The sequence below is a fragment of the Phycodurus eques genome, chromosome 11 (genome assembly GCF_024500275.1).
Source record: "Phycodurus eques isolate BA_2022a chromosome 11, UOR_Pequ_1.1, whole genome shotgun sequence".
Lineage (NCBI taxonomy): Eukaryota > Metazoa > Chordata > Actinopteri > Syngnathiformes > Syngnathidae > Phycodurus > Phycodurus eques.
The window spans coordinates 10,605,741-10,626,827 of NC_084535.1; the positions used below are offsets into that span (position 1 = coordinate 10,605,741).

Genomic DNA, 21,087 nt, shown 5'->3' on the forward strand with positions numbered 1-21,087 from the left:
TTAGCAATAATATTTACAGTTTGTAATATATATACGTAATTATTTTCTTTAACATTGATCCTTTTTAATTCCAATGATGTACTAAAAGGAGACATGAATACGTGTAATTGTAAACAAAATAATAATAAATGCCGTTGACTTATAATAATAGCACCAATCAATACATATTTGTTATAATTTTCAGTATTCAGGATCGCACCAATGCAGTTTTAAGGTTTATAATATTTTGCCTACCTTATTCAGCCACGTAACAGGTCCAAATTATTGGAAAATGTAAAACAAAAACAAAAAACAATGAATTCACACTTAAGCGAGTGTATTTTTTTTTTTTTTTTAATAGTGAACACTGGATGGCACCAATACAACGCCACCACAATCATGTATTTGCGTGGAGGGGAGGGGTGGGGAATCATCCCACGTCATTAATCATTTACTAGCGTAGCTTTATTAAAGCAATTCAGTGTAGCTTACATGGCACACATATTAATAGGCGTTGCACCTGTGTCAGTTTTAAACCTCCACCTCATGTGTAGGGAAAGCTTTTGATAAATAAGGGAAGAATTAAATGCATTTTTTTTCCATATCACTACAATCTCGACCCACTATCTCACAATTCCATAAGGAAGACAGACACCTTACAAAACCTGCAATGTCTCGTTCCACTGCTACAAAAGTTCCTATCGTCTTCAAGGAAGCCTATGAGAGATGAAATGTCCACTTTGTTCTCCCATGCAGTAAGCTTGTAGATTACTTCTTGTCGTAGTAAAACCATTTATCGACTGCCAATAGAAGAAACAGCATATTCAAACCACACAGTCAGTCAGGAAAATCAATTAACTGAACCCAAACGTCGTTATCAATACACTACCTGATGATGGGATGGGCTCCACCTTTTCACAAGGACATGCCTAAAAATACAGAACAAAACATCTGATGATATGGACACAATACTGCATTTTTATTCTTAAATCTTTTACTTACATCACCGACAGCAGTTTTAGCCTCGTCCACCGAGCAGCAGAAAGGGCTGTCACTGGACGAGATGGACGTGTTTCTGCTGCAATTTGTAAAATATAATATATATATAAAACATGAGCAGGCAGTATGTTTATATGATATTATATAATAATATCAAAATTATCTACCAGTTCAGTTCACCACCGTCGGTCTGTTGGCAAATCAGAGCTTTCCAGAAGTTGTGAGTGCGCTTGATAATTTTAATGGCAAAGTCCTGAGAACATAACACAGTATACACAGTTTAGTCGTTTAGTTGACTGGAATACAAAAATTCTATATTTTGATTGTTGGTGACATTTTCATAAGCTTAAAAAGACCCAAATAAAGGTAAAATGTACCTTTTTTTAATGGCCCGCATTGAAACCAAATAACCAATTCATGTAGTAAATTTACAAGACTTTTTTTGGGACTATTTTGACCATTTCAAAAATATGCCAAGCCATACTTTGTTGCCTCATATAGTGCATTTATTTACGCAAAAGGGACAGCATCTACAGGGGGGCCCTTTGTTTACGACAAAGTTCGGTTCCTTTGGCGGCGACTTAACTAGAATGTATACGTAAGTTGGAAAGCGCTTTAGTCTATCACCAACCTACTCTAACGCAGTAGTTTAGTCATAATAACAGTAAATATTTGTATGAAAACCACAACTCTTCTAGCACATAAATGTGCAACTATCAAATGAAAAACCGCAAATCTGGCAGTAACGGAGATTGTTTTTGTGTGCCACGTGATCACATATTACACCACTGTGCAAAGTAGTTCATTATGTGGAGGACCCTTGTATTAGGGGAGGCCATTGTTTTCACGGGCAAGTTTTCAGAATTACAATAAACAATATTATAGGGTTTACCCCGCCTCTCGCCCGAAGATAGCTGGGATAGGCCAAAGCACCTCTTGTGAGGATAAAGCGGTACAGAAAATGGATGGATGAATATTATTAATAGATTTGCATTATTTTCCATGTGGTAGGACTCCACCATAAAGTTACTGGACCCAGAGACTGGTTGCATGGCTTGTTAGGTGCTTTTTGCTTTGCTATGGAGCTCAAATGGGCACCGCAGTTAACACAAATGTCTGAGCAACAGCGTCTAAGAACTGAGGTAATTGCAGTTACTACCGGGTGTGTGGGGGGTTGTTCAAGTGACACATCAGGCGATAAATTGTGTTTAAAAAAAAAAAATAATAATAATAATAATACCACCTTGTCCTTGAACTCCTCATTGAAAGCAAATTTGTTCTCTGGCTTCCCATCGGGCACTTTGTACTTCTTGAACCAGTCTACCGTGGCCTGCAGATAGCCGGGCTTCAATCTCTGAACATCAGTGATGTCTGAAGTCGAGGACAAATAAGATCAAAATGCAAGAAAAGAGGATTAAAAAAAAAAAAAAGTCAATAACGAGTCGTACTTACTGTTGAGCTCATTGGCTTCAGGGTCCTCAATGTTGATTGCAATCACTTTCCAGTCAGTCTCGCCCTCGTCGATCATAGCCAGGATCCCGAGAACCTTCACTGTGATCACCTCGCCGCGAGAACACACCTAACCAGCACGTGTACACACTTGTCAATGTGATGCAACCGATAGGCAATAGAAAAAAACAGACCTTTTATTGTATATACCTTGGATCCGATTTCACAGACGTCAATGGGGTCGTTGTCCCCGGAGCAGCCGGTGTCTCCGTCTTTGTGCGCTGGATCTTCCCAGGTCTAAAACAGCACGAGACAAATCAACAAAATGTTTTTAAAAATGATGTGTTTGGTGAAAACGTGCTGACCTGAGGAATGGCTCCATAGTTCCACATGTAGCCTTTATGGGGGAAAACATTAGCGACGTAGCGCAGCTTGCCCTTCTTCACGTCTTGTTTTATTGGGTTCAAGAGATCCTTTGTGGCGATCTGCAAAGAGAATAGCAAAGCTGTAAGTGGTCTATTTGCTCACAGTCAAACTATGTGAGCTACAATGATGACTTACAACAACACTTGCAAAGGGGGTCCAGCACATTTCCAGTAACTTTACAGGAATTTTTCTTAAATGTTCTATGGGAAGTTTAGCTGTGAAAGTTAGGAAATAAAGTTTGACAGTTTGGCCGGCTAATTATCTATTTTGCACTGCATAATTTGCAGTCACCTAAAAGTGTTGTCATTCCTGTCCTTAAAAATCTCCATGGCTGACATAGCTCCTACCCAAAAGGTATGTGTCAGGCTGGTCATGTGGTACAGGAGTATTGGAATGCAGTATATTACGAGTACAGAGTACTATACAGATGTACAGTATTGGCACTGATACCCGCGCTAGTATCGGTACCTGTTCATCCCTAACTAATACTACCCAAATAATCTGACATGCGTCTTAAATAACGGTAGTACAAACTTATTGGAACCAATATTGTAGTGTTGTTTGCTGCTGTACAAATGTACCCAACTGTTCCAAGTTCCATCACAAGAAAATTAACATTGAATAAAATAAACGTCCCTTCTCCCCTTGTTGTTTGAACCATATTCATACTGATTTTGACATTTATTTGTTTATTGGTTATATAGGGCACCTACTGCTTGTTAATAATTGCTATACGGGTTAATTACAACACAAAACCAGAATGGTGACATTTCTTACCTCCATCTTTGCATTTGTCCATCTTGGTACTTCTACCACCATGTGAAAGATGTCCTGGAAAAGATTACATTTCAATGTGTGGATTCATTTTCATTCCTAGTTACTTTTTCTATGCACAATTGTATGACCGTACAGACATTTACACAGACTCTTACAGCCCTAAGAGATGATATCGAGGCTCAATAGACTCTGACCTCACTTGTTCTGGAAAACATTACCTAATGCAATAGGTGGCCAACTCTGCATGACAACCTTTTAACATTAAAATGACTTTAAAGGGACGTAACGTAGAAAAGTTACTTTGTGATTGCTCGTATACAAATAGTTGGGTCTCTGGAGTGCCTGCCTACCCATCATGTGTGAATTTTAACAACGAAGAAAATCTTTAGTCATCTGCCAATTTCTGAAAATGAAAACGTGTCAGCGAGCGAGCTCTTCTGAATTCTGTGAAATGCAATATCACAATTCAGTTCTCTAATTTACATTATAACCGCCCCAACACAGAGTTTCTTCACCCAAGACCATGAAGTTCCGCCATTTTCAAACCATGACCGCTGTACACTATCTGAAACACTATCATGTCAAATCCAACAGGTAAGAGGAGTTGCATTGATTTTTGTTAGATGCACTGATTAGCGTTATCTTACAATAAACGGCACATAATTGTCAAGTTGACATGATGGGGCGGGTCATATTTGTGTTTGGCAATGTGCACATGCACGGATCTGCATACTAATAGACAATTCAGCTGCTTGGGGTTGAAGTGCTGCCTCCATGATGGAAAATACAACCACCCGTTTTTTGTTTTTTTAGACTCCGAGCCTAACGTGCAGCCACCCGCTAGCTCCGCCCCAAGTTGTCATGGAAATGAAAGCCGTACTTGCCATTGACCCAGCAGCATATGGCGCGGGGTGAATAGTGCCTCGCTTGCGCGAGACAGGACTGTCCCCTCAAAACAGGCTAATTTCAGCAAGATACAAAAAGGGCAGTTTAAAGTGTCCTGCAATTCTTGATCCTTGTGGTATTTTAATGAAGGCACATGACAAACATGTTAAGCCACTTGCATGTCTGACTAACATGTCATAAATGCACAATGTCCCCTTTAAAATGTGACTTTATGACATGAGAGGCATTGCCTTACCTGTCCCTCATTGGCATATATTGGTATGTCATGGAATGGTGAGATGTACTTCCCCTCCGAATTCTCTGCAAGACAATGAGATCAGAAACCCCCATTGGTGTCAACGCATTTAAGACAGGAAATACTGTGTTTAAAGCACTGTTTAATAATAGCTATTCTATGACAGCACTGGACCGCTGAGACAAACACACCCACAAATGAATTGTTCACTGTAGCGACTTGAGGAGACAATGGACTCTACAAACGTCCTTTAATCAGAGGGTGTTATCCGGACGTGATGACGTACGGAACCACCCTGAAATTTTCCCCTGCGATCGCAACATAAGATTAAATTTACGACCCCCAAGATTTGCTGCCTTCCACTTGAGATGTCAGTAACCTGACAAACCGGTTTAACATAATTGAGTATAAAATTATTATATTGGCCAAACCCAACGAGAATATTCCCCCCAAAAAGAAAGAATGTGTGCGAAAGGAAAACTTTCACCAAAATGAAGAAAGCTTGTGGCGACATTCAATGAATAAGTGACACGTGGGAGGTTACCGACAGCCTTTCACTCGCAGTCGCGCAGTTCTTTCAAAAGGACAACAAACCATTTCATTCTGCCCAGATTAAAAAAAAAAAAAAAAAAAAAAGTCAACGTATGTTGTACTCACTGAAGAACAAGCGGTAGCTCAGGGAGTTGGCAAGGCCCCTCTTTTCCACGGTGAAGCTCATGATTATGTGCACGTTCGGATGAGGGATGGCGGCGGAAGAGGAGTCAAGTCAAGGCGGTCAAGGCAGGCGGAAGGGCAATGCGCATGCGCGCAATGCCGATGGGACGTTCAGGTAATGCAGGACAATCCCGAGTTGAGAGAGCAGAACTGGAAAAATAAACGTTGGGTCAAACAGAGATGTTAAAGGACTGTCAGGTTTTTGTGATATACAAACATGAGACGAAGATGAATCATTTCAAAGCATTTTCCACTAATAATGAGACCTATAACTTGTAGAACTTAATTTAAAAAAAACTGAGAAAACTGACAACTGAGATTATATGGTTGCATAAGTGTGCACACCCTCCTATAATGTGGCTGTTCAGATCACACATGCCACAATTGAAAGTGCCTCTGATTAACCCCAAATAGAGTGCAGATGTTCTCGTCAGCTTTTTATAGTCTGTCAGTCTCTCTGTCTGTCTGTAGTTCAAATTACGTGTAAGAGGAAGTAACTATGTTTTGTCTTTCCACACAAAAACCCTTATGAATAAAACACTTAAACAAAAGCTCCTCAATGTGAAAAAACACACAAGTAACAAACCACCCTGCCACGATACAACGTACAATAATGCCTGACAAGAGTTACTGAACATTTACACTTTTCAATATTATGTTTATCAAATTTCAACGTTGCTTCTTCTGCGTTAAATAGAGTATTTATGTCTTCTATTAATAAGTGTCTTCATTATTTTCTCCTGTTTTACGATACTATCATATATCCTCCATTTTAGGTCTTTAATTTTACATTTTTCGTATTCAAGCAATCATTTATTTTTGTTGTTATTATTGTATGTTTACATGCAGTACTCTCATCACAGGGCAATATTTAAATATATATATTTTCTTTCCATCGTGGGCGCATCTCTGACGTCATTTCCGCCCGCTGCTCGCCCTGCTTCCTGCCTTGCTGAGGGAGGGAACGGCGCTGACGGCTGGGAGGACGTGAGGAGCGACAGAAAGCCCTTGGAAAGACACAAGAGAGCGGGGAACGGCCCTGATTTACACTGTCCGTCGGGAGATAAGCACCCCGAATTACCTTAGAGGCCGAATTTGTCAAAGAAGCGGCGCCGAAAAATGTCGAACAGTCGTCAGTTTAGCGAGAGCAGGGCCATCCCGACCAGGACGGTGTTGATCAACGACTCAACGCAGCTACCTCATGACTACTGTACCACCCCTGGAGGCACTTTATTCTCTACCACTCCCGGAGGTAAAAAAGCTCTCATTATTTTTTCTTGTTTTAACCAAAAACATTGGAAAGTAGTGCTGAGGTGCACACACCTGCGTCTTCTGTCATTGTGGTCTTCACCTTGTCATACCGTTCAAAACAAAAACAATGTTAGCCCCGCCTCCTCCTTGTTGCTGCTCTGTGATTGGCTACTTTGCAGAGCAGGAATTGTTAAATTTGAGGTGGTTATCAAATCACCCAGTTTTGTTGTTGTTGTTTTGGTTTTTGGTTACCCAGCCAACCCTCAGGAATCTTTAGCAAGATGCGTTTGTTGTATTATGGTCACAAACACTAGTAACACCCCCGCACAATATCAACTTTAATGTCTTAGACCGTGCAGTACACTGGTGCCCACTTGTGTAGATAAATAAGGCAAGCACACATTCCAGCATGATACAATGCAGTCCTCCAAACAAAAGGATAAGAGGCGACCAAATCCCAAGTCTTCACAATGTGATTGCTGCGTCACGCAGACAGAGTGTCCCGAAAACGCCTCAAGTGCGCCGAAATGCCAAACGCAGACGGAGTCAATGTACTGAAAACGTGTCTCCTCAATATCCCGTCATTGATCGGCTCCGCAAAAGACATAGACTCCGCGTCGCCATCGTGCACAGTATATTTGAATCCAAAAGCTAGTTTATTTTTAGCCTTGTCGCGTGTATTTTGACGTAGTACTGTAAATATCTGATGGCCAATAAAGTTATTAAAAAAACATGGTGGCGGTGTGGGACAGACAACATGTAATGCCCAGATCAGACTAGAAGACAAGCTTGCGCTTTCACGATTGCACTATGTCAGACTACTGCAAGAAAATCTTGTATTCCGATACCACCGAATCCATTTTTTTACAATCATTGGGCTTTATCTTGTCAACTCAAATGCGTGCCGGATACACTCGTTACCGTGGCGATGACAAGAGTGGATCGCGCCGACTGTAATATGGGGACAAAATGGGGGGGAAACGTGTTGGTGGTCACCGGTGCTCAGGACAGGCGAGGACTTGCTTGAGGTATGTTCACCTACTTTTAATACGATATGGCTCGCAAGCAGGCAACAAAAACGCTATGTAGCCTAGCAAGCTAGTGCTAGCGCTAATGGTTGTACGTAAACATGCCGCCGTTCTGTCGAATCATGCTGTAAAGTTTCAGTGTGGGTGAACTAATTTAATTCCAATAAAATAATTTAATTATAGTAAGTTAGCACCCATTATTTCTGTCATGTTGTAACGTTGGTTTGACCTGACCGATTAGAATACACAATCTGACTAGAGCAGTGATTTCCAACCTATATGGAGCCAAGGAACATATTTTACAATTGAAAAATCTCACGGCACATCAACAAACAAGCCTATCCCAAGCGATTTAGGGTGAAAGGCAGAATACACCCTGGATTGGTCTCCAGTCAATCATGGGGCATGTAGAGATAGACAGCCATTTACACTCACATTTACATCATCACTAAGTGAGAACTGAACACGCATCCTGCACAGTAGTCTGGAGAATGTACCACAACTGTTCAGTTTATTTAAGAACATATGTTTTCATTTATTATTTACATTTTAAATGTATTAACTTTCAAATGAAATCAACCACAATGTCATGTCACTGACCCTTAGCTAACAAGTGGCAAGCTTATGGCAGCTAGCTCGCTAGTGCGTGAAGCTAACGTAGCAGTCTACATCTTAACTCTCTACTCCTTCTTGTCAAACAACTTGACTTAAATGCACTACACCAGTCATGGAATACCCAAATAAAAGTCCTTTGTTTACAAAATGTTGTTGGCCACTGTCGTTGTTTATAAGCGTTTTGGATACATTAGTTCTTTACTTGTGTTAGGCTATTTTCTTCTTCAGTAGAGCCAGACTAGAAGGTAAGACTAACTGCAGAGCCAGAATTATTGAATACAGAAGTACAGTGAGTCATAATTCTTGAAAGCATTATCATAGCTGTAATAAAAATGATTTTGCAGAACACTTTGTTCGTCCTAGCTGCACTGGATTGAAGCATTTGCTGGAACAGAGCCCTGATAAAATCGTAACGTTCCTGCTGTACAAGGTCAAAGTGCCCACTGTGAAAATCATCTTTGAATCTGATTGGTTTGACAGTGGTAAACACTCTGATGTTATCATAGTTCCGGGTCAGCAAATTTTATTTTATTGACGAAAATAAATGCTTTTGCTGCCAGTCCATTGGGAGAGCTTCTTTGTGTGGACGCTACCTTAAGTTGTCTCTGAGAGCACTGACCCAAATACTTATGAATGTGTTTAACAAGAAGCCTGCTCTTTTAATATACTGGAGTTATCAACTCACAATAGGGAGGTTGAGTGGCTTCCAAAGTGAGCTTTAATTGTTAGGACGGAGGTAACAGTATGTACACTGGTTTTAAGGTCATGGTTCAGGTCAGACTGCAGAATGTAAAACTGCTTAGCTTAAATTGAAACATTAACCGCCATCCAAAAAAACATTCTCAAACAAAAAAATGTCCATCCATCCATTTTCTATAGTGCTTGTCCTCCTTAGGGCTGCAGGTGAGCTGGAGCCTTTCCCAGCATACTTTGGGGGAGAGGCAGGGTACACCATAGACTGGTCGCCATTCAATCACATGGCACATATAGACAAACAACCATTCATTTGCCAATTCACACCTATGTACACCTAAAAAATACACAAGCACTCCATACAGGAAGCCCAGAGCTGAGATTCCAAATCTTGATCACAAAACTGTGAAGCAGACATGCTAGGTACGTACACCATGCTGCCCGCCAAATAGTTTACCCTCCCAAAATTACTAAATATTCAATAATGTGAAACATCTTAAATCTTTGCTTTTTAGGAAAGTGCAACAGTTTTTCTTCTTAGGAAATCTACGATGCAGACAACTGCAACAATAAAGGCCTTTTCACACTGCACTTGGCCATTCAATTGAGGCCCACGACTTTCCCTTTCATTGTGTTTGTGCTGAGGGGGCAACAGTGCGTTTACGGTCTCGCGGGGGCGACAATATAGGGCGGCTGCGGAGCGGCCTTGAATGGAAAAAAAGTTATATCAAAAGCGATATCGTGGTGATGTCAGAATGGTCCTCAAATGGGAGACAAGCTGACAGAGTGATTTCTGTGTGAATTTATTTATTTATTTATTTTGTTTTTTTTTGGACGTCCTTGTACTAGGGAAATGAACAAGCCTAAACTCTCTGAGGTCCCGACGAGCCATTACTATAGGGTTCACCCATTTCCTTTTTTCCCCCCCTGCAGCTTGTCTCCTCCTCCACCTTCTTAAAATGAGCAACGGGCTTTCTTTTACAGAAAAGACAGATACATCTTGCCGAAGTTGCTGAGGTGTGGTCTACTTCTCCAGCGGGAAAACTTACCTGTTACTTCCCGGTAGGCGTCTACGCCAACGCTTCCGAATTTGGGCACGCTGCACCGGGGCGCTGTGGTCGTCGCTGTGACGTGCCGTCCTTTCACATTGAGAAAGTGCGGTGTGAAAAGGCCTTAACAGTTTGAATAGTCTGAATTATTATGCTATAAAAACACAAAATAGAATTTATTATTGCTTTGGCACTATCTGAAAGGATATTGCTAGCCATGTTGTCTCCTAGCCAGAAGTTGATCTGCGCTTTATTATTTTTATTTTTTTTACAGAGTAGACGTGTGGCTAGGGCCTGAGGCACCTACACCTGTCCTGTCCTAAACCTTGTATGTCCTGTGATGGAAAATATAAATACAATACATGTCCATGCAATACCCATCCTGTGTATCCTGTTGCAGGAACGCGGATCATCTACGACCGCAAGTTCTTGCTGGACATGCGTAATTCACCCATTGCCCAGACCCCGCCCGCTCACCTGCCTGTTATCCCTGGCGTGACCAGCCAAAACACGCCACATGAGAACCGGAAGAATGAAGCCAACAACCACGTCAACAATCACGACGGAAAGCCTACGACCGGTAACAACCAGCTTCTACTCAACCTGATAATTACAACAAATAGTGACTGTTGTTGGGTGCGTCATCCGTCAATGCTTTTCTATAGCCCTTGTCCTCCTGAATTTCACAGGTTAACTGTCGCCTATCCCGGCTGACTTTGAGCGAGGGGTGGCATACACCCTGGACTGGACGCCGGCCAATCGCACAGCGCATATAGATAAACAACCATTCACATCTACAAATGTAGTCTTCAGTGAGCCAAACATGGAATTTTGGGGGAATTTGGGAGGAACTCAGAGTACGCGGAAATGTCCACTGTTGTTAATTGAAACAGCAGCACCTACTGATCCAAGCTCCTATTCCACACAGTAATACTTGATTCTTGTTTGCATTTTTCCATAACAGTCAATGTATTCTAAACATGCAAACTTAACTCCAGAAGGCTCAAGCGCCTCAGAATTGTGAGGCAGCTGTTCTAACCACTCAACACCGTACTGCCCCGAGCGACATCCACTTTGACAAATAAAAACCTCCCTTTTCCCATCAGGAAAAAAATGATATAGTCATGCACATTTGCTTAACAAAAAAAGCCATATCGACCGAAGCCATGCTCATATTCTGCCCAGTTTGTGTCGGCTTTTAACGTTTTGCTCTATTTCACCATAACAGTCCTTTTTATTTTGTTAAAATTCCAGTTTAGCTGACATACATTGACATACACTGTTAATATTGTTTACTACGATTGCAAAAATTGCCTCCCACATTGTTGCAGTGGATATGTTCCAGAACCACCCACTGTAGGTGAAAAGCTGCGCTATAGAGAGCATATAAAAACTTTTAAATATTTGATCGTTTTACCCCTCCCACACACTTTAAACACAGTTAATTAAACTTATTAGAACACACTTATTAAAGTATAACGATTCAGTTTAAATTCAATTCAATTTTATTTATATAGCGCCAAATCACAACATAAGTCATCTCAAAGCACTTTACACATAGAACAGGTCTAAAACCACAGGCCTCACTTATTAAAAAAAAGATCAGCTGAACCCCACATGAGCAAGCACTAGGCAATGGAGGCTAGGAAAAACTCCCTCTTGGGAAGAAACCTTAAGCAGACCCCAGACTATTATTACTACCACTGTTACTATTACGCTGGATGTCTTCCGGTAGACCTCAGTGTTGCCCGGCATGTTGTGGCACAACCTGGCGCTATATTGTAGCACGCAACTCTCAATTAGGACTTGGCTGTTCAGTACTGTGCAACCCTATAAAAAAAAAAAAAAAAAAAAAAAACATTTTCCTTAAAAAAAATCTGCAATGTAGTGGGGGCACGAAAGATGAACTTTGATATAACCGGGGGGGGGGGGGGGGGTATTCATTTTTTAACGAATGTAGGTATTTTTTAACGAATTCTACAATTGTGTGTCTTAATACTTTGCTTTTGTTTGTGTTTAAGGTGACGACGCTCAGTTTGAAATGGACATCTGAAAGACTGGCACCAGCACACAAAAACAAACAAACAAACAAACAAGTAAATGACCTGGCATGCCCTGTCATGTCAGTGGCTTGGCTTATAGAAACAAATGTGTTGTTGAGCCCTCATGGCAGCCATCTTCTTTCGCTCTCCACCTCGCTGCTGCTGCTGGATGTCATGTGTGTGTGTGCGCGCGTGTGTGTGTATATAAAAATCTGAGAGATACAGTGCATACTGTCTGGTACGGCGGGGGGCCCACTCTGGAAACTGGGTTAATTTGAATAGAATTCCATAGCTGCTGTACAATTCAGCCATACAACAAAGGGAGCTGGCGGGATGATTATGCATCCACACACACATGAATGGCAGTGAGCTCATTAACAGAGCACACCTGACTTATCTCAAGAGGACACGGCTGTGTTTTTTATTTTAGCCTTAATGCTTTGAACTTCATTATAGACTTATTTAATATATATATATATATATATATATATATATATAATTATTTGTTTTATTTTATTTTTGGATTAGGAACTATTTGAAAATCTCCACAATGTGCAGTTTGGTCTATTTACGCATGTACAGATTTTTCAATATATCAATCCAAACCGCTGCAATTTAAAAAAATGACATTGAAATAAAAGTATTTTATACTGTAATTGGAGGCCATAAAATTAAATGTTGGCCTTTCTGTGTGATAATTCTGACCATTCTGTGTGGATTATCACTATTTTGGAAAATTTGGAAATTATCAATTGTGTTCTCTGGCAAGTACAAATTACATAATATATTTGTTTCTCCAGGCGAAATAGTATGGACAGGCCTTTATGGTTGACAAGCGCTTTATGTTGAAAAAGAGGTGGGAAATTCTCACAGAGTTTTTCCTTCCTTGAGAAAGGAAATTCTCAAACTTGGACACTTGAAAAAAAATTGTAATGACAATTAATAGGAATTAACTGGAAATCGGTAGTGGGAAAAAATGTAGGCAATGAACATTTAGTTTTGTCACATGGAGACATGCATGAAAATAAATAATTTTTATATTTTTTCATCTGGTTATATCATTGAAAAACAAAAAACAAGAATGTTGCATAAATTAAATCCATATCCAGGTTATCCCTGTAAATTCACATTACATCCCAATGAAAGTGTCCTTATTTGAAAATTTCCCACATTTTGTAACCCTGATGCAAGAAGGGAGGTGATACTTGACTTAAATATTCTGACCTAATGTGGAAATTGTTCAAGACCAATGTAGATTATTTGGGGGAAACTTGAAATGATCCAGATATGGTGTATGCATTTAATTTTTATTTTTTTTCAAAGATACCGTTTTCTGTATTAATGGTCTTGTTTGACTGGAGGTTAAGCAAACCTTCAGCTTGGTCAAAAGTGTCTCTGAGTTTTGATGGTGCCATTCCATAATCTGCAAAACTGTCCCCAGTGTCTTTAATCCATTCTACTGTAATGACCTTTTTTTTTTTTTTTTTTGGTTAATACAAGTGTACCCACGCCTTACTTAAATGCAATGCAGTACATAAATCTGCAGGAGTCATCATTTTCTACTACTGCAAAACAGATGTTTTTGCCCCCCCAACTGTATAAACGGACATTGTATTCAGCAACTGAAGAAAATGGATTTTTTTTGCGCTTGTTTGTTGAGGTGGAGTTTGAAAGAGTGACAGGAAACATCACATCACAGTCATTTGGGTCAATATACGGTTATGATACACCTCAAATATCCATTTTCCATTGCAAATTGATTCATTATTAATTTTGTCTAACAAAATTCTTGAGTGCAAAGGTCATTAAAATCGGTTTGATTGGACAATGAGCGCTTAAAAATTGTGTGATTTTAAAACAACAAGAAAATATTTGGAACAAGTTTGATTTGAGATAACTATTTTTCATGAAAGTCAAAATTCCAGTGAACGCTCTTGCTACAAGATCAATAAAAGTTCCTTAACAAGGAAAATGCGATTGTGTTCTTTATTTTACATCCATTTTGTTGGTGGTAATGTTTAGGAAGGTATTGCTCGAGACCACAGGTGTCAAACTGGTGGCCCGGGGGCCAGATCCGGCCCGCCACATCATTTTATGTGGCCTGCGAAAGCAAATCAAAATTGCTCATTGTCTTCTGGTGTAATACCATTGAGATATTTGCAAGCATTGTTTTGTTACCAATCCCCCTTTGAAAAGAAATGTAATAGTTGAGAAACATGTTTTTATAGGCTTCTGATTTCAAAACTGGTTATTCATCAATGTGTTCCGTATACTGTATGTAATTACAGTATATGAGGTAATCTTTCATTTATATGGGTTGTGTTGGAAAATTTATGTCAGAAAAATATTTGCCAAAACAGTTCACAGTCGTAGCGGCCCTCCGAGGGAAGTCATAACTACGGTGTGGGCCCCTGACAAAAATAGACCTTTGGTGGGCAAAGTATGGTGGTTTGCAAAATAATTACTGTCCAAGTACATACTGTTTGTTTTTAAGCATTTAGGTAAAACATTTTTAAATTACATTTTTTACATGCAATAGATTTGAATTGAACTATGTAAGTACAGTTTTCTAGTTTTTTTTGTTTTGTATTAGTTTTTTTAATAGGTTTTGTAATTTTACAGATTTCATTCTAGAATCTTCTATTAACATAACATGGATATGTTTGGAAGGTGGGAGGAAGCCTATGGACCCAGAGAAAACACCCACAAGTATGGGGACAACGCAAAAACAAAAGTTCCTGTCAACAGGATGTAGTGTAAATGCAATGTAAACACATTATAGGAACTAATCTTGATAGTAGGCCTATATATGTATAAAACCATGTTTGCTTTGAACCTACAATGTCACAGTCTACGAAGGTTTTCTATTTCATCGTACAATAATGTACTGATTATACTTTGTGTTATACTTTGGTTTGTCTCCGCATGCATCTGTGATTTGGCTGTGGCTAAAGGGTATTATTCACACAAAACCACTAGCTTGACCCTGGCCTGTACAGCAGGAACATCACGTCAAGTACTTTATATAGTCATTAAGCACGGTAAGGAGGCTTAATTGGGATTTCTCACAGTTTCAAACCACAAATCTGGCTTTAAGTGTTTCCACACAATTGATGCATATTGACGTCAGTTGATATTGCTGTCACTCAGTGGACGACTGGAAAACGGCACCTTGCGATTTGCCATACAGTAATTTGAAATAAATATATTTGATTATATGAGCTATTTTCAGACTGAAGAGTAAATATATATTTTCGTTTTACTCAATTTCAAATTAAACAGTCCTTGTCAAAGGTATTATTGTTTAATAATCATACATTATGTTTTCCTCACAGGAAATGTAAATGATCAGGTTTTATTCTCTATATTTTGTATTTAAAATGGAAACACGGTTATTCCTGTTTTCGACAGAATGTGGGCGGTTTTTTTGTGTGTGTTTTTTCTTTTTTTTTTTACATCAGGCAAATCCAGTAGGTGCGCAGCCATTTACGGACAGGCATTAATCCGGTCGCCTACTGGTCCTTCCTCCTTTTCTACGTCCCTGAGCGAGGCCGCCACCAAAATGGTGAGTGTGAAGGGCCAATGTACAACAAAAATCCATTCATCATCGAGGCCATCATCGTATTGTCACCAGTTTTGTCAAGGCTTAGTGATAGTTCATGTCACAGTCTGGAAAAAGTCACCGATATCGATGTTTTTGTGTTCGTTCTAGTGGAACTTAAACGGCGCTTTCTAAATGCTAAGCTACATGTCACCAGTCAATAAGGACGCCGTGCAGATTGAAAATAATTTTGGGGGATTGTTTGGCATTACACAACCCAATTATATTTCACCTCACCACTGGTATCCATCAAGTTATCATAAGACATTAATTTTTTCACTTAGATAAGATTTTAAGGCTCCTCTCGGAGGCTAACATAAGCATCTTCGCTGTGTAATGAGTCCCGTGGTTTATGCATTTACAGTGTTGAGTTGCTTAGTGCTGTAATTACATTGTCTGTATATGGCCGAGAATGTTCAATGAAATGCAGCTTTCCAAAATTTGGATACATAAGCAACCTGCGGTGCTAGCGTGTGACTGTCAATACTTGCTTGAATGTAGCTGATTTCCATGTTGTCTTCCTCTGTATAGAACGACACAGTTACAGTTAGGACCCGCAAGTTTATGACGAACCGGCTGCTTCAGAGGAAGCAAATGGTAAGGTTGGATAACGTTAAGTGCTTCAGTTAGTCAAATGTTTTATACCCATTTCATGTGTGTTCATTGCCCATCCTTGTCTTCCAGGTCGTCGATGTTCTGCACCCCGGAAAGGCCACAGTCCCAAAGACTGAAATCCGGGAGAAGCTCGCCAAGATGTACAAGACCACCCCCGACGTCGTGTTCGTCTTCGGCTTCAGGACTCAGTTTGGCGGTGGCAAGACAACTGGCTTCGCCATGGTCTACGACTCCCTAGATTACGCAAAGAAGAACGAGCCCAAGCACAGACTGGCCAGGGTGAGTTTGGAAAGATTGTTGATATGTGTTAGAGATTTGTCAAGACTCGAGCTTGTTTAGACACACGGCTGTTGCCATTGTTTTAATGACTTCCCCACCATATTTGGTGTCACATGCTACTAATTAGGATAGCTGATGTGTCTGTAGATTTGGACAAAGTTGTTCAAATGCATTATCGTAAGCTTTGTCATTCTATCAAACAGACTGTGCGTCAAATGGTAAAAATGTTGGTTTCCTATTTGGCCTCTCCAAATTTAAAAATATTTTTTCACGTAGGACTTAATGTTAAGTACATTTGTTTCAGGCTTTCACTGCTGCAACCATAACTCTACAGGTGTTACGTTGTTTAATTTCTAACCGTCAAAAAGAAAGGACTTGAAACTCTGAAAACTTTAAAGACACCTGATAGATACATTATATAGTGCTATCAGAAAAGTGTGTGCTGACTGATATGTCATGTTTGAAAGGTTGTGTAGTGTACAATGTGCAATGTAATTGATGTTAAATCAATATTGCTCATATTGTAATTTCCTGTACTATTGTTATCACATTTCTTTGCCATCTAGTTGAGTTTTTGGTTGAGGTGATGGCGAGTAATTTCAGAGTGACAATAGCAAGAGATTTTGGCTGAGTTGTACAGTAAATGACACAGAAAATGGAGAAAATAATAAATGCGGTGTCCTAGTGTCCCGTGCTTTGGGACACAAGACAAATTATGTACCGTGACATGGTAAAGAAGGTACAGCAATGGATGGAGATCGCCACTACTTTTAATGTACCAGGTTGGTTAAAAGTGGTAGAAACGTATGAGTTTCACATTAAAAATGTTAGCTTATAGTAAATGGCAACACGTGCTTCGCTTTTATCACATCTCCTCCTCCTCCTCATTATAATCCAGGTCAGGGCTTTCCATTCTAACTACTTTACATCCAAACCAGTGGGAAAAGCCACCAGGCTACTACCTGTACAGTAGCTTAGCAACCAGTGCCAAATATTGGCACGGGGCCACTGTCATTCCTGTGACGTCTTGCGTCCTACCCCACGCTGAAGGCCACACACACAAGGTGCAGTGTGAGGAGGCCTTTATGAGAGCTAATGAACATGTTCTTCAGTTGGTTTTGAACATGAAAATAATTCAAAATGTCCATTCCTCAGCACGGTCTCTATGAGAAAAAGAAGACCTCCAGGAAGCAGCGTAAGGAACGCAAGAACAGAATGAAGAAAGTACGAGGTACCAAGAAGTCCTCTGTGGGAGCTGCCAGTAAAAAGGTACGGCAATGTTGAGTAGTATATAATGCAGGAAAGTTCAGTTCAGATGATGCACAATTGAATTAATTGCACATAGCCATTGCTGTTTCTGTTAACTTCATCTTGTCATTCTTCCAACCTTGTCAAATGTTCTTCGGAAACCATAGAAGGTAAATGTTCACGAGCAGCCTAACTCCCGTGTGCAGATAGCTTACCCCTCCCCTTACCGCCTCACCTACCCTCCTAATAGCTGACGTCCACATGGACAATTGTTTTTAATACAATTTGCCCCACCCAGAAAATAACAGCCACAAACAATTTCACTTATCAGAAGCCTCATAAAGCAACTGCCTTAATGCATAGGATGCATTTTGTTATTCACAAATGTGTAATACGAATATGAAAATCCTTACCAAGGGTGATAATGAACAAATAATGAAAAAGCACCCTTCCCAATCTACTTGCTGAAATATAATTTAACAAATATACCAGCCTCATTTACAGAGATCCTGCTAAAGAGCAGGCATTTATCTGGTTGTGCCTTTTACGCAGTACTCAACAAAGTGGGATATAGCGCTTTCACGCAATGACAGGGCATCCTGCAATAATTAAACACATGATATCAGTGCCAGCGTGTGGTGTGACATATAAAATAATTATCAGACTTCAACAGCTGCTTTAAACACAACAAAAACCCCAGTTCTGTGTCGTTTGTACATTGCGACAGCACGGAAAAGGGGCTTAAATTTGCATGTGGGTCAACTGTTTTTAAGGCTTTCATTTGTTACAATAGATTATATTCTTTCTACTACTATCTTGAAAAACTAAAGTGAATTGGGCTACATTTTTCAAGTCTGATAATGTGAGGAGTGACTCAGCTAAAGAGGACATGTATCAGACCAGGGGTTTGTGCAATAAGTCAACTTACAAACTTGTCAGTGGCACAAACCTAAAGCTCTCACTGTGGATCAATGACATGTTGACTGTTTGAATAACAACCCGATTTAATCCTAGCTGCATCTCCTACAGATGCAACGCATATGGCTTGTCAACACTAGTAGCTTCCTTTTAAACCCAACAAAGACATTCTGCCTCAACTTTCAATGTGTTAACGTGTTTCTGTTCCATCTTCTGTTCCTGACTTTGCCTCCTGCGGAATACTTATGCAGAAATGAGGTGTCAAGGTATAATATGCAAGCATGGAGTGCCGCTGTGTTGCACATCCAAAAGTCCTAGACTGGACTTGTGCCACGCATGCCACACCCACGTTCCCCCCAATAGATTCTAGTGTTTCCCCTACTTGTGTTGTTTCAAAACCTCTGTAATAGGTTCTCCTTCTCTCCTCAGGCCTTTGTTGTTGCTCTATTGGAGCCTACTCACGATAGCTTATATGTTAACAGACACTTGCTTAATACGCTTTAGTGCCCGAGTTAATGAAATGGAGCACAAGCGTATTTAGTTTGTTTTTGACGCAAAGCCTATTTTTTTTTTCCTCACCGCAATGAAACACTTGTTACAGGTGTAGCAATGTTTTTATTTTTAAACATCATACTGTTATTTTCAGTTTGGAATTTAACTCAAATCTATAGCCTAATACAAATGACATGTATGTCAAATGTGGAGTAATTGTTTTCTCCCTCTCTTCCTTCCCCTAGTGAGCCCAGACAGCCAGGGATGGTCCTCATGCTCAAGATGTTCTTGTATATTGTTCTCAAATAAAAGTTTGGAGAAAACATCATTTTGCTTGGCGTGTTTTCTTGTATACTGTTTGCCCGAGTGACTTAACCTAAAACCTGTCTGTTCTCTCACATAGCGATAGTATTACGGGGGTCCTTGGTTTACAATGGTACCGACTTTTGAGCGTTCAAGGTTATGAACGGCATGCAATGAACTAACTTGATGCAAGAATGTCACATAGCGCAAGAATGTCACATAGCACAAGAAGGCACACTCAACTAGCATCGTATTTGCTCTTTTCTGTTTGATATTACATTTATGGCCTAGAAATGCTTTTAATTCACATTTACTGTAATTATGACTTTGTTACTACATTAGCCAAGGTGTGTCCCGACCGTACAGTTTATTTATTTATGTATTTTGGGAGGGGGTGAACATGTATAAGGATAAACAAGTACAATACTTAGGTAATACATTAACATACAAAAAATTAACATGCCAGGAAATTAAAAACGTGTTAAAGAGTATTCAACACAAACGTTTCCCACATTTCAATTTGAAGAGTAGGAAGAAGTAGCCTATAAACTTGTATGCTCCTTATCTCTATTTCAGTATTATAGCAACAGTATTTAACAATATTCATAGTACAAGCTATACGTAAAATAATATATAATACTACATACTGTCACCGTATATAGTTTCCGTACAGGTAGTTGCTATGACTGGGTTATGTCGTCATCGTATTAGAGCTCCGACGTAAACCAAGTACCTCTAACAACGATCATGGCTACAGTAGTACCTGCAATACCTTACATGGCCACACGGTGACTCCCTTGACCACCCGCAAGTATTTCCTCCACTGATTTTCTAATCACCAATTAATGTAGTCAAAACCCCAGATGAATACTTTGCAAAAATACACCATCAGGCTCAACCTTTTACGTGCACACTTTACCTTTTCTCATTTCTAAACACAATTTGGAACAGTAGACTGCTGCTTCTGCACCGTGACCTTCTTGGTAAATTAGCATAGAAATACACCCCAAGAGAATGTTAAAATAAAGCTATGAAAATGCCAGGGAATGGCTCTCTCCTGTGGGTCCGCACTGCCACCCACCCGCTGCTTTATGACATCTCATTCAGGGTTTCTTGTCAAAGCCACTGAAGATTTGCTCTTGTGGAGGTAGTTGGCATGAAATATAAAGAAATATTAGTAATTACTACAGCTCTAATATGTGTGCATGCAGATAGGGAAATCATTATTTGATCCCCTGCTGAATTTGTAATTTCACAAAGGAATTGAGTCCAATTTGTGTCGTTCTTCACAGAATATCAGTCAAAATGCATTAAAAAATAAAAGTGCTTTATACACATGACAAATTGTGATTAGGAGTATTGGACAGCCATTTGGACACCAGCAAAACGTGCGGGAGCCAAAATTCTGGCTGACTTGTAGGGCAGTGGTTCTCAAACTTTGAACACCTCCTCAAAACATACTTGGCTC

The 21,087-nt window shown here is 39.9% G+C and overlaps 3 protein-coding genes across 3 annotated transcripts; 2 read left to right on the top strand and 1 right to left on the bottom strand.

Moving 5' to 3' along the window:
• Window positions 1-319: 319 nt before the first annotated feature.
• ppa1b (inorganic pyrophosphatase 1b) lies at window positions 320-5,646 on the bottom strand. Its single transcript, XM_061690696.1, has 11 exons — window positions 5,429-5,646; window positions 4,772-4,836; window positions 3,631-3,684; window positions 2,793-2,912; window positions 2,638-2,724; window positions 2,431-2,557; window positions 2,222-2,349; window positions 1,146-1,231; window positions 982-1,057; window positions 869-908; window positions 320-779 (listed from the first exon to the last, which is right to left on the bottom strand). The coding sequence occupies exons 1-11, from the start codon at window positions 5,487-5,489 to the stop codon at window positions 748-750; spliced, it is 876 nt and encodes a 291-aa protein (XP_061546680.1). The 5' UTR covers window positions 5,490-5,646; the 3' UTR covers window positions 320-747.
• Window positions 5,647-6,418: 772 nt separating this feature from the next.
• Window positions 6,419-14,179, top strand: eif4ebp2 (eukaryotic translation initiation factor 4E binding protein 2). Its single transcript, XM_061690698.1, has 3 exons — window positions 6,419-6,737; window positions 10,522-10,701; window positions 12,143-14,179. Exons 1-3 carry the CDS (start codon window positions 6,605-6,607, stop codon window positions 12,172-12,174), a joined length of 345 nt encoding a protein of 114 aa, XP_061546682.1. The 5' UTR covers window positions 6,419-6,604; the 3' UTR covers window positions 12,175-14,179.
• A 668-nt stretch (window positions 14,180-14,847) lies between these two features.
• rps24 (ribosomal protein S24) lies at window positions 14,848-19,644 on the top strand. The gene is made up of 6 exons (XM_061690831.1): window positions 14,848-14,872; window positions 15,625-15,728; window positions 16,296-16,361; window positions 16,449-16,658; window positions 17,814-17,927; window positions 19,562-19,644. Exons 1-6 carry the CDS (start codon window positions 14,848-14,850, stop codon window positions 19,562-19,564), a joined length of 522 nt encoding a protein of 173 aa, XP_061546815.1. The 3' UTR covers window positions 19,565-19,644.
• Window positions 19,645-21,087: the final 1,443 nt, after the last annotated feature.